We start from the raw sequence: 18,094 nt of genomic DNA on the forward strand, positions 1-18,094 counted from the left end.
CTGCCGATGCCGTCATAAAGACGACCAGGGGAAAAAATGGTGTGCGAGGCTCAGGGGTGTCGAGAGGTGTACGCCGCTTTCTACCCAGTGGCTGATAACAGCCACTGTGCAAACTCGCGTCTTATGCATGTTTCACTTCCACACTTGGAGCATATAGCTCTAACGGCTCTAACTGGACGGCCAACGAAGGCATGCCAGAGTTGAGAGTCCTGTGGGGTCCCCTGGGGGTCCACTACGACCGACGAAGACACGCCGGAGTCGTAGACCCTGAGCGACTCTCGGGAGTACTCAGGTCCGTGAGGTAATAATAATTTTGTCCGTTATATTTGGTCAATAGTATCTTGCCAGGAAACTGCGCCAATTGGGCTGCAAAAGAAATCTTTTAGTTTATCTCGGGCTTCAAATGCACAGATTCTACTATCGATACGGGCCAAATTTAACATGTTTTCTTCCGTATTATCATTTGGGTTGTAGATGTGGTATGGCAAATTATTGTTTTCCAGGTGCCCATCCCGTAATAGATTGTGTAAACAACACGCTGTAAATATCAAATCGTCCACTACATCTGGAGCCACAGCTACAGGTGTATAAAATACCCTGAATACCTGACTTAACAATCCAAACGCATTTTCCGTCACCCTTCGGGCTCTGCATATTCTATAGTTATAGATTTCTTTATCCCTATCGAGTCTTGCCGCTGTTCTAGCGTAGGGTTTCATCATATAAGTAGAAAGAGCGAAAGCTTCGTCCCCAACCAAAAAATGTGGCAATAATGTGTCAGTTCCCGGCAAACATTTCGGTGGGGGTATACCGAACGTACTGGTCATTATTTTTTTCCCCATTGATGATTTTTGGAATATGCCATTATCCGATTCCTTTCCGTATGCCCCAACATCAACTGCTACAAACTTGCAATTTGCGTCAACAATAGCCAGCAGCACAATCGAGTAGTAATTTTTATAATTAAAAAATAACGATCCAGAGTTTTTAGGGGCTCTAATTCGACAGTGCTTTCCGTCTATTCCTCCAGCGCAATTAGGTACGTTCCACCTGTGCCAAAACTCTTGTTCAATCCTTTTGAAATCGTTGGGTGAAGGAGGCTTCATTAAAAGTGGAACTAGTTTTTGTCTCATGACGTTCAGCACATGTTTTACTATACGCGCTATGTAGGATTCTGATATCCGATATGCCAGTGACAATGACCTGAATGTTTCTCCTGAAGCCAAAAATCTGTAACAAATAATTAGTTAGGTAGGTATACATTTGAAAAACTTTTTACACATAATACCTATGTTTTTGTGACAAAAACAAGTGCTTGAGAAAATGAAATATTGATAGCTCTATTATCGATAAGTCAGTCATAGATAAATAATTAAAATATGTAACTTCTACTTGCCAAAATAACTTGTAAATTATGCATCGATAGGTACATTATTTCTTTATTGCATAGGTATATTTGGTACTTAAAAATAAATAAATATAAATATTATAAGGACATTCTTACACAAATTGACTAAGTCCCATAGTAAACTCAATAAGGCTTGTAGTGAAAGCCGATCCCATATAAAAACCGCAAATCGATGTACAGGTTAGCGGTTTGGCACACGCATACTAGAGGTCAAAACAAAATTTTTGACCTGCAGTTCCTAAAAAAAATTCCCTAAGGAGGGTAGTGCTGAAACATTTATTTTTTTATTAAAAAAATATATTTTTTTAACCTATCGTGTGTGGTATCATACGAAAGGGCTTTTTGAGGCGATTCTAAAAATATACCTCATCATTACATTTCAGCCATTTTTTTTATTAAAACAAAAATAATTTTCAATACATAACAAGTTTGGACTCCTCCAGATACGATGGGGTAGATTTTTTTTGTACAAATGATACGTGATATCCTCATATCTAACCCCAAGAAAGCAATTTTGAAAATAATATCATTAACATTTTTTTTTTTCAATTTTACAAAGTGACACAGTTCTACTTCAATACCTGTTTTACGAGACTTATGGAGCTGTACTGCAGATACGGTACATATTAATCATTAAATGATACGTAATATCCATATATTAAACGGGAAATACCTCTTTAACCCTTTAACTGCGCCTTTTCATCAGTTGGTATAGTTTGTTTAGTTTTTGACACAACTGATGAAAAGCCGTAGTTAAAGGGTTAAAGAGGTATTTCCCGTTGGATATATGGATATTACGTATCATTTTATGATTAATATGTACCGCATCTGCAGTACAGTTCCATAAGTCTCGTTAAATAGCTATTGAAGTAGAACTGTGTCACTTTATAAAATTGAAAAATTAAAAAAAATATTGTTAATTATATTGTTTTCAAAATTCCTTTTTTAGGGGTTGGATATGGGAATATCACGTATCATTTGTGATATATTGTACAAAAAAAAATCAGCCATATCGTATCTGGAGAAACCCAAACTTGGTATGTTTTTTAAATTCTTTTTGTTTTAATTTTAAACAAATGGCTGAAATGTAATGATGTGATATATTTTTAGAATCGCCTCAAGAAGCCCTTTCGTATGATACCACACACGATAGGTTTAAAAAAAATGTTTTTCCATACAAAAAAAATAATGTTTCAGCATTCCCCTCCTAAGGGATTTTTTTTAGAAACTGCGGGTCAAAAATTTTGTATTGACCTCTAGTATACGTGTGCCAAACGGCTAACCTGTACATCGATTTGCGGTTTTTCTTTGAAATTGGGGTCGAGCGGCTTCCACTATTGAGATGTGGGTAATCAGACAACAATATATATATATAATACAAGAACTTATATTGACCGGGATATGAACCGTGATTACCTTTTGTATTGTCATATCCCAGTCAATATAAGTCTAGTGAAAATAATCGTGAATCATTCAAAGCTGTTATAATATACAAATACTTAAATACATAGAAAACATCCATGACTCACAAATAAATGCCCTTACCGGGATTCGAACCCAGGACCATATCCACTAGACCAGACAGGACGTCAAAAATTAATCTTAAAAAAGTAATACAAACTTAAAAAAAAGGATAAAATAAAATATTATCCCTTTTTATATGCACTAGCAACTGAAACGTTTGAAGTCGGTGCCAAGCCGAATAATTACTATTCTAACGAGTATTATATTAAATTACATTAAATTATTAACAGGTGTAATTACTCAAAGCTATCATGATTGTGACAACAATGATGAGTGACGCGATTATGTGGAGACTGTTCCTTTTTATACTTTACTACTCTACTCCGCTAAATTATTTCTTATTTGCAGCTGAAGATTGTAAAAAAAAATGGAAATGCATACGGGATAGCTACCAACGATTTAAAAAAAAACGTAAAGGCACTACAGGGTCTGCTGCTTCAAGACCCAATAAGGATAGGAGACACATTTTACTATCATTCTTGGACAGCATTCCCCAACATCGAGTTGGAGGTTCAAGTGTTACACCGACACAAAATAAATCGGAAGAAGAATACGATACAAGAGTGGAAGAGGATATTCAACACGGTACATTGACTGAAGTAAGCCAGGATTATATTTTACCCGATGTAGTGATAGAAGAAATTAATGGTTCGCAAGAAACCATGCTCATGCACAATGCTGAACAATGCAGTGAGTCGAATATAAGAATTATAAAACAGAATTATAATGCGTCGAATGCAACAGAGCCCACTACATTGCCAACAAAAAGCAATGTCAACAAAACATCCAAACCAAGTAAAAGACGATCCAATAATGATGACCTAATGAGTATTTTACAAGAAAGGGAAAAGGAACGCAGTGCCTTAATTAAGTCCATTACAATGAAGAAGACTGACGACGTTGATATGTTTTGCAGTCATCTTGGGGAAGTGTTGAGGAGTCTACCTACAATAACGAAGGCAAAGGCAAAGCTGGACATAAGTAATATCCTGGCGAAATACGAAATTATGGCTGCGACTAGTTCACTGGAAACACCGAGATTCTCATCCATCTCCAATTACTCAACCGGTTTTCATTCAACAATACCTACAGACATTTGTAGCTCATCATTTTCTGATAACCCAGACAGATTTTCGAGCTCCAGCAATGTACCGCAAACGTTATCACCAGTATTGCATAGTGGTAAATTCAGAAACTCATAGACGGAAAATTGTAGTTATGTAAGACCTACATCTACACTTCTGGCAAACTAATTTGTCAGGCGAAATATGAGAATGTAACGAATATTTTGATAATCTAATATAAAGAGTAGGAGAAATCCTAAGAATATAATATTATGGTTATAATTTTAGCGATAAAGGATATCTGCCCCACCAGCTTCACCACGTGTAAGAGCCCTAAGAGCCATAGTAGGTACTAACATTCATTCAATTGCTAGGTATTATAATTTTATTTTCACGGAACAACTCTTCAGATTCTGTTACAATGGTTGTTACTTTCAGATTTATATCCCATAATATGTTCATCAATCTGCAGATTGACGATGATAAAACTTTTTAAAGAATGAATTTACTTGTCATAGGCTTAATTTTCAAATATAATATCTTTATACTAAAACTAAGAGGAATATCAGTATTATGTTTGTTGTTGTTACCTATGTATTATGTAAAGTAATATTTTATTTTTAGGTATTTAAATATAAACTAAATTAAGTCGAATTCTGTTGGTTATTTTGTAAAATAAGAGGTTTAATATTTTATTTTAAAGTGAGTAAGGATGTACCTAATTGTTTCAATTTTCAATTAAATTGTTATTTTCAGTTATTCTGTTTTTCAGTATTTACCTAAAGCGACATTTACCATATTTTATAAGGTTCATTGAAGCATATGAGGCTCACTTTTATTTAAAATGAAATATTTTAGTAATAATCAGTTTATTATGTAAAACTCACTTTTGAAAAATACAAGTTTTATTAAAGTATTCGAGTCTTATCTAACCAAAAGTTGCATATAACCTTTTTTATTTAAAATTTATGAAGGATTATTTCGTACCTAGACACTTTATTCCTAACTCTAATACTTTTCTCAAAAATTAATAAAACCGTCATCAGATATGTCATGCTAAAAGGGGGGGTTGCGTCTGTGGGAAAGGAGGGGACGCTAGTGTGCGTAAAGCACCATACTACATTTAGGTCATGCTGGCTATAATTTGTTTGTGTTCCCTTATAACTTGACCGAATCAGGTAGATGAAATGTTTTTAAGAGGAAAGGGAATGATCACTTCTCCATACAAATGTAGACCTCATTTTTCTTCCTTGGATATTGACATTACCTGCTCTTTCAAAGTAGATGAGAATTGTGTATATTTTATTGTGTTTCAAATACATTTCAACCATGATTGTATATTGACATTATAGAAAATATGTTCGCACAATTTGATGTATTTTAGACACAGTAATGCTAATAATAATAACACATATGTGTTTGGTAACTGAGAAAGATAAATCTGTAATAAAGTAGTGCTAACACCGAACGAATATCTATCAGGGCCTGCCCATCATCGGCAATATATTTTTAATACAGTTGCTCAAAAAGTGCTACTTTACGTAGCTGTTTAGCGTACGGAAAGTTGGTATTCGCGAACTAGTGCTTTTTACACTGATTTAAACTTTCACGATTTTTACTCATTATTATTTACAACGACGGGACTTAATCGCGTAAAATAAGTATTAAACCCACCACGGGGACAACGCCGTCCTCGAAACGTCGGAGGTGGGTTTAATACTTATTTTACGCGATTAAGTCCCGTCGTTGTAAATAATAGTGCTTTTTACTTTCCATTTTTTTTTAATTTATACTTGTTCCAATTCATGACTACTTATTGATGAGGGTTAATATTAGTTTCCTTTAAACGTCGTAATCAAAATAATAAGTAATATAAGAATACGAAAAATATACATATTTCATATTTTATTACTTACCTCTTCATCATTATAACACGTTAATTTTTAATATTGAATATTGAAAAACCGTTCTTAATAAGTTGTTTGAATGGAACGGAATAGCTATGGAAGGTAGAGGTAGGAATAGCTGCCGAAACGCCTGTCAAAGAAGAGGCGGTTTTTTCTTGCTGCAAGCTAAGTTTCCAAAGGCAAAATTCGATATTTTTTTTATTCCTTACTTTTGTTTTCCTTATTTTTTCGCAACTGTATTAAAAAAAACGTCGTTCGATACACGTGCGGAAATGTCATTCTTCACTCGTCCCGAGCTCGGCTCGTGGCAAGATATCTCGGTATTCGTAAGGTAGTGACACACTTTCCGCACTAGAATCGAAATGTACTATTTCCGTGACACATCGCCATTTCCGGAACCCGTAGGTTCGTGAACCACTTCGCAGAAATCAATGAAATGCCACGTCAGCGCCATACACTGAAATGAATAATGGTAACAGGGTGACTATGAGGGCGTCAGACAACCACCTTCAGTGCTGTCAGCGTCCCGTCCAGTTTCGCACTGCGCATGAAGTAAACGGGCTGTGAAGATGCGGCCTGGCCTATAGTTTTGAGGGGACGATCGTCGCAGACTTAAAAACTCCGCTGGCAGTGTCCACGTATCGTTGACGCTGCGCGATGCCGTATTAGGCTTTCTTACGGCCGATTAGGTAAGTACGTGATACTTTCGTGACCGCGCACTCCGTATGCGTCACAAATTCAACGATTCCCGCTGGCATATCGGGTAGTGGTAGTGGTCATGCATTTATTCAAGAGGATAGGGAAGGTTTCAAAATGTAAACTTACCTTAACGTTAAAAATAATTTTTCCTCGGCATTGATTGCTCTCTGGTATTTTGGTTGAATTTCGTCAATTATTTGGCCTAACACAAAGTTAAATTGCTGTTTATTTAGACGGCAATATTGGCGAAATAAATAATCGTCGCTTGACAGCTGGTTTTTTATTAATATTGTGTACGCTCCCTCGGTGGGACGGCACCTGTAGAATGGACGTACTGGGTTTCTTTTGCGTCTCGCACGAAGCATCACTAGATCATCAGACGCTTCTTCATTTAGAAGATATAACAAAAAATTATTATTATATATATCCGACATGATGATGACAAGCAACTGACGAACGTTGGTTATGTCAACTGCACGCTGCAACAGCAGCAGTCACCGCGGCTTTCGCCGCAGCAGTAATGTCGCACCAGTAACGTCGCGACGCTAGCGCAGCTGCGGTCGGAAATGGACAGTCACCTTAAATCTCTATGTTTTAATTTAACTATGGCAATTTTGTATTCAAAACTTTGACAGTTAGAGCTTTCAAAAACTTACCATTCATCTCGATTCCTAACGACTATTCACTTTGCCACCTTTTATATTTTTTGTAATTTGGAAGTAAACCAGCGTTAATACTATATAGTCCACTCTTATTTCACCACCTAAACAACACCTGAGACCAGCGAAGATTTTACAAGCTTAAAACATGAAAATTGCTTCTAAAAATGTACAATTTTATTTTGAGGGAACTCATCCATTACTTTTTAGGGTACGGAACCCTCAAAAGGAAAAACACGGTACCCTTAGGATCACTCGCCTGTCGGTCTGTCCGTCTGTCACAGCCTATCTGCTCCGAAACTACTGGACCAATTAAGTTGAAATTTGGTACACATATATGCAAGTCTGTGACCCAAAGACGGACATGTAACGTAGACGAATAAATTTTAAACATAAGGGGCACTTTCACACTCAGGGGGGTAAATGAGAAAATTAAAAAAGTTTAGCAAACAAAATCGTGTTATATGTCAAATGAAAGTGCTCATTGTGAGAATGACCATTTTTTTTATAATTTTATATTAAACAGTTTAGAAGTTATTTAAGATAATAGGCAACAAATGACCACCAATACGTGGTTTCTAGCGCATAATCAGCGCTATCTCTAAGTAATGGCTTCTTTCTTAAACATCGATATAAAATCTATGCATACACCTAACTATTATAGTTGCATGACCTTTCTGTTACATTACAGGTTAAACGGGTTTTACAAGACATTTCACTCGCGTCCAAAAAAAACATAATAAAAAATTGTGTGATGTACGGAACCCTTGGAACGCGAGTCTGACTCGCACTTGTCCGCTTTTTTTTATTTACAACAAATTAAACTAAAAAACGGTCCCGAGCACGCACAATCGCACATCCATCTCGCTCACGCTTACGCTCAGTGACAGCGAGAGTGAGAGAAGAACACGAACCCCGGCGTAGGCCTTAATACAAATTAATTACAACGCAAGTGCCTTTTAATTTACGTTTGTAATTTAATGCATTACAACGTGAAAGAGAGTTTTTTTGGAGGTGAATTTTATTAATCTTATTTTATCGCAAATGTTGATGAAATGGCGCAATACGATATGACACGATTACCTGATTTAATTTGTCAACTGGCAACACCACAATGGACATGCTGCTCAAACTATTACCCAATGATAATAATTGTAATAATGTAAACGACAGTACCTACGTATGATATTATTTTATCTGAATATAAATAAATTCAAATCCTGTTTTTGCAAAACGAGTTTTATAATGCTGAAAATATTTATTAAATGTAAATTATGTAATAACCAGGGTTTTTATCATTAAAGAGTTCGTAATATGATTTTTTATTTCAAATAAGCTCTTGTTTGAGTAAAATAAGTCATATATTATAACATTTAAATTTTTTGCGTTTGAACACATATTAAATCACATTTAAAATCGGGTCTATCGCGAATTTGTTTTGTTACCTTTATTTACCGACGTTTCAACGTAAATTCGCGATAGACCCGATTTTAAATGTAGTATATGTAGTCATATATTGTCGTATTTTTATTTATAAACATCACGCTCAAAATTCATCTATATTCTATTTCAGATTCTCATTCCAACGCAGAAGTGGCTCAAAGGAATCGATATAGCTCAGATATAGCCTCGGCTCTTGACTACAATTGCTATTAAAATCAAAATGGAGTATAGCACCTAATCTCGCGAACGTATCTGCTATCGGAAATTGAAACGGGATAAAAATTGTGCAATATCGTCGTACCACCTTACTGCAGTACGAGGTCGAGCCTATAGACCAGTAAACATAGCATTTTGTCAAAAAGTTAATTAATAATTAATAAAACATTAAACGTAAACGTATTGGTTTACTGTAAAGTCGTGTAAACGTGTTAATAATAAATAATAAATAAAATAAATAAATTAACTTTCAAAACTCAAGAACAAATGGGTATGTTGCTTATTTATTGTACCTACAATAAATTTTTGTTCAAGAATCACTAACCAAGTATTCAGTAAATACATGTAGCCAAATGCACTTAGAGAGATTTAACTCTTTTTTTTATAATATTCTTGAATATTTGTATTTTTTTTATTTTATTAAGCTACATTCTCGTGAATCTCGTGGAAGGGCATTTAGATATGGCGTAAATGTATAACTGGGTTGTTGAAAATGGATAATTTTTTTTTCATATTATTTTTCTTCTTACTTGCTCAATTCCATACTTAGACTTTTGTCATTTAAATTTAGAAAAGTATTACAAAATAATAAAAATAACCACAAGGACAAGTGCGAGACTCGCCCACCGAGGGTACGGACTTTTTAGAATTCGTTGATATAGCGGCAACAGAAATACATCATCTGTGAAAATTTCAACTGTCTAGCTATCATCGGTTCATGAGATACAGCCTGGTGGCAGACAGACAGACAATCGGACAGACAGCCGGACAGTGGTGTCTTAGTAATAGGGTCCCGTTTTTATTACCCTTTGGGTAAGGAATCCTAAAAATGACGTCACATGTTTCAGATTTTGATTTTGTGCAATAAATATGGATTTGAAGCTATTATGAATAGCTTCATACTTTCAGATTTCATGTTTTTAGGCCAAAGAAGCCTTAAATCCAATTGATGAATGTGTTATGTATAGGTACATAAAAGTTGAAGGTGCTAAGTGCGCAACATAGCATTTTCTTCCAATTTTACTCCGTTGATATGGAAAAACGTGTCATGTATGAATCATAGCATCTTCATCCATGTCGAGGTGTATTATTTCGCATATAAGGGTAAAAAGTGTCAGTATAGAGATGATGTTATTCTCCTGTTAAAAACAGATAAAGATAGATAGTTTATTATTCAAGTAGGCATATTACATTGCGCTTATAAAAGTCAAATAAAGCTACGCCGACTCTAACCCTACACCATTGCCTCGAGAAGATTTAAATCCCCCCTCAATTGGAGAAGGGTATCCATTAATATCCAAAGCATTACATCTTATAATTAATATGCATTACATTTACGAGTAAATAAGAAAAAAATACAATTTAAATTACTATAGAATTACTACAGTATTTTTTGTTGAAATAGGTAATATGACTAATTCGAAGTAATCAATTGTAGATCCTTAAGCGAAAACAAGATGATAAAAAAATACTCAGGCGGTTAACACTTTCATGCACTGAATTAATTTACTTCATGAGAGAATTTTTAATGTGGATGAAGGTATTATGTACCTTTTAAAAAAAAAATATAGTCATATATATATTACTTCTAAAATAAAGATTATATTTATTTGTTTATTTATCAGTGTAGTAGAACTTACATTTTCACAAAAACAGCATCGTCATATCGATTGTTAAACATTTTTTACAGCTGATTAATCTTTAACTGCCTCCTAACACAAGTGTCAAACTTAAAAAAAAAAAAAAAAAAAAAACTGCGTGTTACTCATAATTATGTTGACATTTTTATTTGTTCTTGAGGTGTATTAACAAAATGAGGACTTAATATGCCAAAAGCTTCGTTGACTGGTTTACATGACGCATTAAGAATGCTTTATTTATTGAAGCGAAATGTTTGGTCACGAAGGGATATTATTGAATTTTTGGATCTGATATCAAGGGGTTTGGTTATTGACATAAATAATTTTAAAAAATATAATAAATAATTCCTTCGTTGCGCATGTGAAAATATAAATGAATTTTCCCAAATGGGAAAATAGGCCACTGCAACGGGAGCCTAGTTGTAAGCAAAGTGCTAGATTTATAGCGCAAAAAACACTAATTTATGGAACAGTGCATAGACGCGCGTTGTCAACTGGGCATGCAATAAGTCCGCGTTATTGCTGGGTAAATGACACAATAAGAGGGTAATCCGGCCTCCCAAGTGCCATTGTGATGCTCTCAGCTCTCACAACAGGCAGCGTTCGTGCCGTTGCAGTTGCGAGTCTGGGCGAATCCATTTTTCAGTGGGCCAGTATAACAGTCAGATACAATCAATCAATCAATGACTGTCGTATATATTGCGTAAACCTACTGTCTTGAGAATCGCTGGCTAGAATAAAAAAAAACTGAAACAAAATAAAAATTTCCTAAACCCAGTACTGCATGGAAACGATTTTAAATAGTAGCCAGGAAGATCTAGCCTGTTTTTTTATTCCGTGGACTAAAATGACGTTTCATGTGTAAGACATGACATTTCTTAGTACCACATGAAATGTCATTTTAGTCTACGGAATAAAAAAACAGAATAGCAATCTTGTCGTTTTAGGCTCGGGCCAATCTAGAAAAAATCCTGATTGCCTAATTCCTTATTATAGGCATGGATGTAAGTAAAGGGAGGGAGATATGGTACCCGGCGCTCAATCGTGAGCCATCAAATATAGGTTCCGGAACCTATATTGAGTAAGTCGTACGGCTGACGCCAATGTGTCAAGATTGTCACAATTATCTACTAAATATTGCCTGCATTTTAGTTTTGTCAACTATAAACGTCACGCGTCTATTATTAATAAAAGGTCATTGATTTTAGGCCATTTTCCTTGTAACACTAGCGTAGATAGAGCTCAATACACTGGTTCACTTGAGCGATCAACCCGCCCACCCTCTTCAAAGATTTGGAACGACATCACCGACCGCGTTGACTTAAAGAATACTACGAAACTGAATTTAAAATTGGAGAAATATATTTTACAGTACATATGGTGCTACTTTCTCGCACTAGTGCGTAAAAGAGGACTTTTCGTGCATATGTCGAAAGTTTTAAGGGCCATATGTACTGTAAAATGTGTCGATTTAAAACACTCCCTGCTGTCGTGTTTTAATTTATCGCCACTCGTTTCGAATTCCCTCTTTTCCGCACTTGTATCGTAAATAACTATTATAGTTCTCAAGTCGGTCTCTATTCTATGTACGTATTGTGTACGATGCACAGATTAAGCTTGAAAATAATATAATATACAGTCTAATATAATAAATAATATACAGTCTTAATATAAGTATAATATACAGTCTTAATAGTTTGTCTATGTGTGTCTGTCTATAAAGAGAATCAAGCATAAACGATCAAACACATATTCTATAACAAGTTACAAAAAGTTCAATGTATATGAACTAACTTACCTACTTCTAAAATAACACTGTTTAAACTAAAAACTAATACTAAATAAAACTAAAATACATCTAAAAAATGGGCTTTTTGGCATGATTCGGAGGATGCCGATTGCCTGCTGTGTTGCAATAGTAATACGTTGCGCGAAGAAGCTGTCAGCTCTTCGGTTACCTACCAGTGATGAAATCTATCAGTCTCTTAACAAGGTCTTTAAATAACTCGAGAGCGTTAGGACCCCGTCTGCCAAATGGCATAAAAATAACTCGGGGCCTTTTTACTTTTGAGGTTTAGGCTTTTCAGCCGCTATAGCGATCGCACGAAAAACTACAATAAAAAATATATACAAACAACAGACAAATACTAAAATTCTTCAGAGATGTAGGTAAAAGTCTCTAAGTGTGAGATAAATTATATATAATAAATAAACGGTCATCTAATTTTCCTTAGAGATGTAAAGGGTCTCCAAGGCTTGAATTATTAGATAAGTAATTAAATATCAAGAAATTAAATCAGACAAACAAATAAGAACCGAATGAAGTGTCTCACGTTAATGCCACTCAAAAGTAAAGTTACATAGGTACCTGCTTATAACATAACATGTAGCCCGTGCAAGCTTAAACAGACCGGTCTCCACAAACAGCACCCATTCCGTTCACGAGTATGACGCGTATCTCAGCCATCGCCTCCCTCAACCTTCATTCGGGAGAGTGGCGACCCGATCACCGACGCCACCGCAGCGCTGCACCGCGAGCATGACCTGTTCAAGCTGCCAAGCTGTAATACCATACCTAAAATATCAATGTATTTAGGTACACTTTTCAGATGTTTTCTTTTAGTTTGGTTGAGAATCACATAGCTTACACATATTATTCACAACGACGGGACTTAATCGCGTAAAACTTATTACCAACTAATTAAAACTTATTTTACGCGATTAAGTCCCGTCGTTGTGAATAATAATGAGTAAAAATCGTGAAAGTTTAAATCAGTGTTTCACATAGCTTACAGTTCCAAACTCTAAGTGGCGTGTGGTGGTGCATACCTAGTCCGAAGAACTAATAGGTAGCTGCCGAGGCAGAAAGGTACTCGTGTGGCTACCATACTAGAAAAACGCCTAGAAATTAAAGCCTTTTCGGATTAAGCATCGGATAAGAGCAACGTAAGATCGGTCGTTAAGAATATCCTTGAGGATGCCATTTTCTACTTAGTTTCATTTTTATTTCTTAATATTAGAACTTACTGTTTATGGTTATGAACATTCTAGTGTATTGATATTTTACCAGTTAAATGTTAGTCAAGCTTTTATTACTCAACATCGAATGATATCGATAAATCAACAATATTTTGATGAAATGTATAAAATTGGAAAAAGCAATCTCATTTGGCAAACATATTGTTTACGTTGCAAAAACAAACAAAAACTTGCGACTATATTATTTAAATATTTTCTGTTCATATTCTATATACCTAGATATTTTAATACTCTCGCATTTCGCTCACAGATGAGAGAGACAGAAAGATAGAGAGTGAAATGCACGAGCAAATAATCTCAAATAATATTTACAACAACTTGTAAGTTTGAATCAGTCTCTAGAAGGTTCAGACAGCCTGGACCGGAGCGGTTAATTCTGCCCTTTAGACGGTTGCCACACCATCAAACCCGTGTAACGTATTTTTAATGTGATAATCGTCTTACTTACTATTGAAAATAGGATGATGTAGACGTAGATAGATATATAGTTTTAGACCTGTGACGACTTGGTAATTGTGTAATATTTGTTTAAAAAAATATAAATTTGTCTCCAACGCGTGTTAATAGTTATTAATAGGTCTCTTGTCGGGCACAATCAATCTGAGATCACCGTAAATAATGCAGACTTTAGTATGAAATGATTGAGCATGAATCATAAAAGTAAGGTTGGAAATATTGTACTGACTAGCTTTTTATAAAAAATTAAAATTAGGTATGTCGTTTCTAAATCTCCCATATGACATTTCGTATAGCCATGCAGTGAGTGCGCGATTCTTTAGTTATCTCAATTATTTTATCTTTCCAAGTTGCCATTATACAAACTTGAATTTTATCGTAATGCAAAAATTTCAAGATTATGCCTCGCGGCTCGGCTGCCGCTCGAGACAAGATTCTCAATTTTCGCTCCAATATAAAATTTAAATATTGCTCGTGACGGAAAATTTCGTATGAAATCAAATTTGTTTCAATGCTGCTATTCCCCCAATGTCCGACAAGGAACGATTCCCTAGTTCCAAATAAAATTCGAACAAACTTTGATAGGTAGGTATACAACTTGTTCTGACATTTCCGTATACCTACTACTACTCGGCTGCATATTATAAGTGTAAGTTATCTTACTGCTGATTTTTATTTAATAAAAATAGGTTGAAAATTTAATAAGTAGGATGTTTCACATGATTACTTACGCTAGACCGGGCCGGGGCCGGGCCGGAGCTTTCGGCGCTTCGTTTTCTATGGAAAGCACAACGTGATCACCGATCAGCCGTCATAGAACATGACATGTACCGTAAGTTTCAAAAGATGAAATTTCGACCTAGAATAGGTATTAGGTATATAATAAAGGTTCACAATTTTATACGACGGCATAAAACTTCGATTGGGCTATTTCTCAAGATATAAGATTGCGAGTAACCAATAGTTCTATCAATCTCCTTTACTGCAACTGAGATTCAATATCCGCCATATTCACTTTATACATTGAGACGTCATTTATATCTTATTACTTGCAGTCTAGACAAATGTAGTGAAGAATTTTAAGAGAATAACTCACGTCGCTCCAAAAGTTGAACGGATAATAAATTCTCACGGCTCAATTGGGCTTCCATTCTGTGGCTTATACACAGAGCATGCAAAATAGGTATCGAGAATGGTTTAAAATTTTCCGGGACTGGATCGACATTCCCAGGACTTAACGTATTTACATTTTTATTAGTTATTAAAAATATTTTCTGCAAAGATATTTTAAATAATTTACAAAGTAGGTAGAGTTAGACCAAGAAAAGTCTGCAGCGATTTTGATAGCACACGCAGTGCAAGTGTTATTTATACGTCATAGTTTCATAGAAATTTGACGTTTAAAATAATACATTATACCAATCTGTATTGAAATGCTTAGGCAGATATTAATGCTTTGCAATTACTTGCTTACAATCATGTACAGTCAATGTAGTACATGTCAATACAGCTTCTACTCGATTTTAAGAGGGGGCGTAAAGCCAGGAAATTAGAAAGGAACAAAACAATAGGCGCATCGCGCGTAACGTGTAAAAATGTGTAAAAATTCAATATAAAAACTGCAATTTGTGTTAGCCCCCTCTTAAGAACACTTATTTTATACAGACCTTTTGCGTGAAATACTATTGCTTACATTTTGAAGTTTTTCGATCAACTAGAAAGCTAGTGACATTAGTTTTCTAGTTTTGTAATATAAGCTATTTTTCATATTGGGTGTTAGTTTGTTGTCAGTTCAACTTTGCAATTTAGTGTTGCCTGGACTGATGAAACTATCTAAGTCAGTGGACACTAGGGAGTTCTGGCACCTATGAATTCCATTAAACTTTGTCGAAGCTTGGCAAACAATTACACTCAATTTAATAAATCTATCATTTTAAGATTGACTAGCTTATTTCTGAGATATTCCTAACTTGACATTTACATTAAGCATGTTCAATTTAATTAATACCTTATGCTGTTTTCAAATTATTAAAAATGGACATTGTGATTGCTTAAACGGATAGTACCTACCTAATGCCTTCCTGCCTACCTACCTAGTATTACGATACCTAACTACTTGTGAGTAAGCTTCGTATCGTTTTGGTCGTGACTTTACGCCCAAGGGCTTGAAACTTGAATAAATTAATAAAAGCAAATTTATTAAAACATCATGACAATATAAGAATTTTAAACAACCAGCTGCAGTGATTGACATACACAGATTGATTGTTGTGGGTACTCTGACACTTAAATACATATAGAAAACACCCATGACTCAGGAACAAATGTCTGTGCTCTACACACAAAATAAATGCCCTTGCGAATTCATGCATTCGAACCCAGGACTATCGGCTTCATAAGCAGTCACTACCCACTAGGCCATGCAGACAGGTCGTCCAATATTTAATTTTATTGTATTTGTTATTACTAATAGGCCAAAATGACTAGAGATGCCACGAATATTCGGCAACTATTCGGTATTCGGCCTATTCGGCCAAATTGCCGAATATTCGGTATTCGGCCGAATACCGAATATCTGTTGCTTCTACCTAAAAACAAAAATTACACAATAAAAATAACCAAAAACTAGGTATAATTAATATTTAAAATATATCCTTGGAAAGTTGTTAAATACGAAGTCTATTTGAGCATTTGTTGATTACAAATATAAAATTTTTATCATGGGTCTGATTTGATTGACTAACTATAACTACTTACATTCATTAATTTTGTTTAACAAAAAATATAATATATCTTAGCAAACCTTGTGCTTTGTTGGAGAACCGTTTTCCGTCACGAACCGAATTGTGACTAAATTCGCATATCACGCCGGATATTCGGTCGCCGAATATTCGGCACTTAGGCCGAGAAAGGGGCCGAATATTCGGTATTCGGCCAAAACCACTATTCGGGACATCTCTAAAAATAATTTTGATTAACTTTCCCAACTTCATCAACTCTACAAATTCATCATTTAAACAATCTGTCTTTCCTCAGCCTAAGATATTTCTGAAATATCGAATAACAAGCGCCGTGAACTCAATCAAATTATCAGAAATTGATTCGGTACAATTTCATCAGCACAGCGCAAAAACCTCTCACATTTCGTACCGCATTTCCAGCACTGCATTTTCAATTTCTTCGGAATCAGTAATTGAAAATAAAATTTCGACCTCCCCACTTCACCGTTACCTTAAGGGGGAATCTGAATCGAAGCGGAATATTCTTATAACCTTTTAAGTTCAAGCAGAAAGCGGGGCACGTAAGCGTTCAGTACAATAAAGTAACGGCCTTTATAGCTGAACAAACGTAATAATAAGCAAATTGAATTTACGAACTCGGTCCAGTGGATAGAGATAATAACAGAGTTTCGGCTATGAATAAAAAAAAGCGATTGCTTGAGACAAGGTTTGGGAAGGGGAGTTTTCTTTTTTTTTACTGTGCATACAACTTACTGTGTATCATTGACGACTTCATTTTGGTAAAATTTTCAAGTATGGGGTGTCTCGTTAGCGGCAGATTTTCGATTTCAAATTCAAATAGTTTTCGAACGCGAAGTGCGAAGGAGACGCGAGAGGGAGTTTTAGTTTTGTGAGTGTTGTGGATTGGTTAGTGCATAATAATTATGCTATTGAGGCGTATCGTACCAGGCTTTTACTTTCGTACGGCAAGGCGTTAGCTTCTCATTAATTTCGGAATATGCGGTAAAGTTTGGAGGAGTCAACAGCAAAGGTCGAGATTTAGATTAAGACACTTTCGCAAACTAATAGTGCCTGCGCGAATTCTTGGAATAAGGTTACCTAGCGGACCCTGGACTCCTTTAGGATTCAACCGGGAAAAGAATAAGAAAATAAATCCTTTGAGGTCTCTGGTTTTTCTGGGTGTTATAAAAATTTCACATCCAGTTAATTGTAACACCCAGACATAACATATTTTTTACATAAAAATGTAAAGAATGTATTATATTGTATTTACAATAAATATATACATGCTTTATTTA

General features: G+C 35.2%; 1 protein-coding gene across 1 annotated transcript; it reads right to left on the reverse strand.

Annotated features, from left to right (window-relative positions):
- Nucleotides 1–232: 232 nt before the first annotated feature.
- LOC134740474 (uncharacterized) lies at nt 233–7,036 on the reverse strand. The gene is made up of 3 exons (XM_063672993.1): nt 6,729–7,036; nt 794–1,230; nt 233–366 (listed from the first exon to the last, which is right to left on the reverse strand). The coding sequence occupies exons 1-3, from the start codon at nt 7,034–7,036 to the stop codon at nt 233–235; spliced, it is 879 nt and encodes a 292-aa protein (XP_063529063.1).
- Between the last annotated feature and the right edge of the window lie 11,058 nt (nt 7,037–18,094).

Source organism: Cydia strobilella, chromosome 1 (genome assembly GCF_947568885.1).
Source record: "Cydia strobilella chromosome 1, ilCydStro3.1, whole genome shotgun sequence".
Classification (NCBI taxonomy): domain Eukaryota; kingdom Metazoa; phylum Arthropoda; class Insecta; order Lepidoptera; family Tortricidae; genus Cydia; species Cydia strobilella.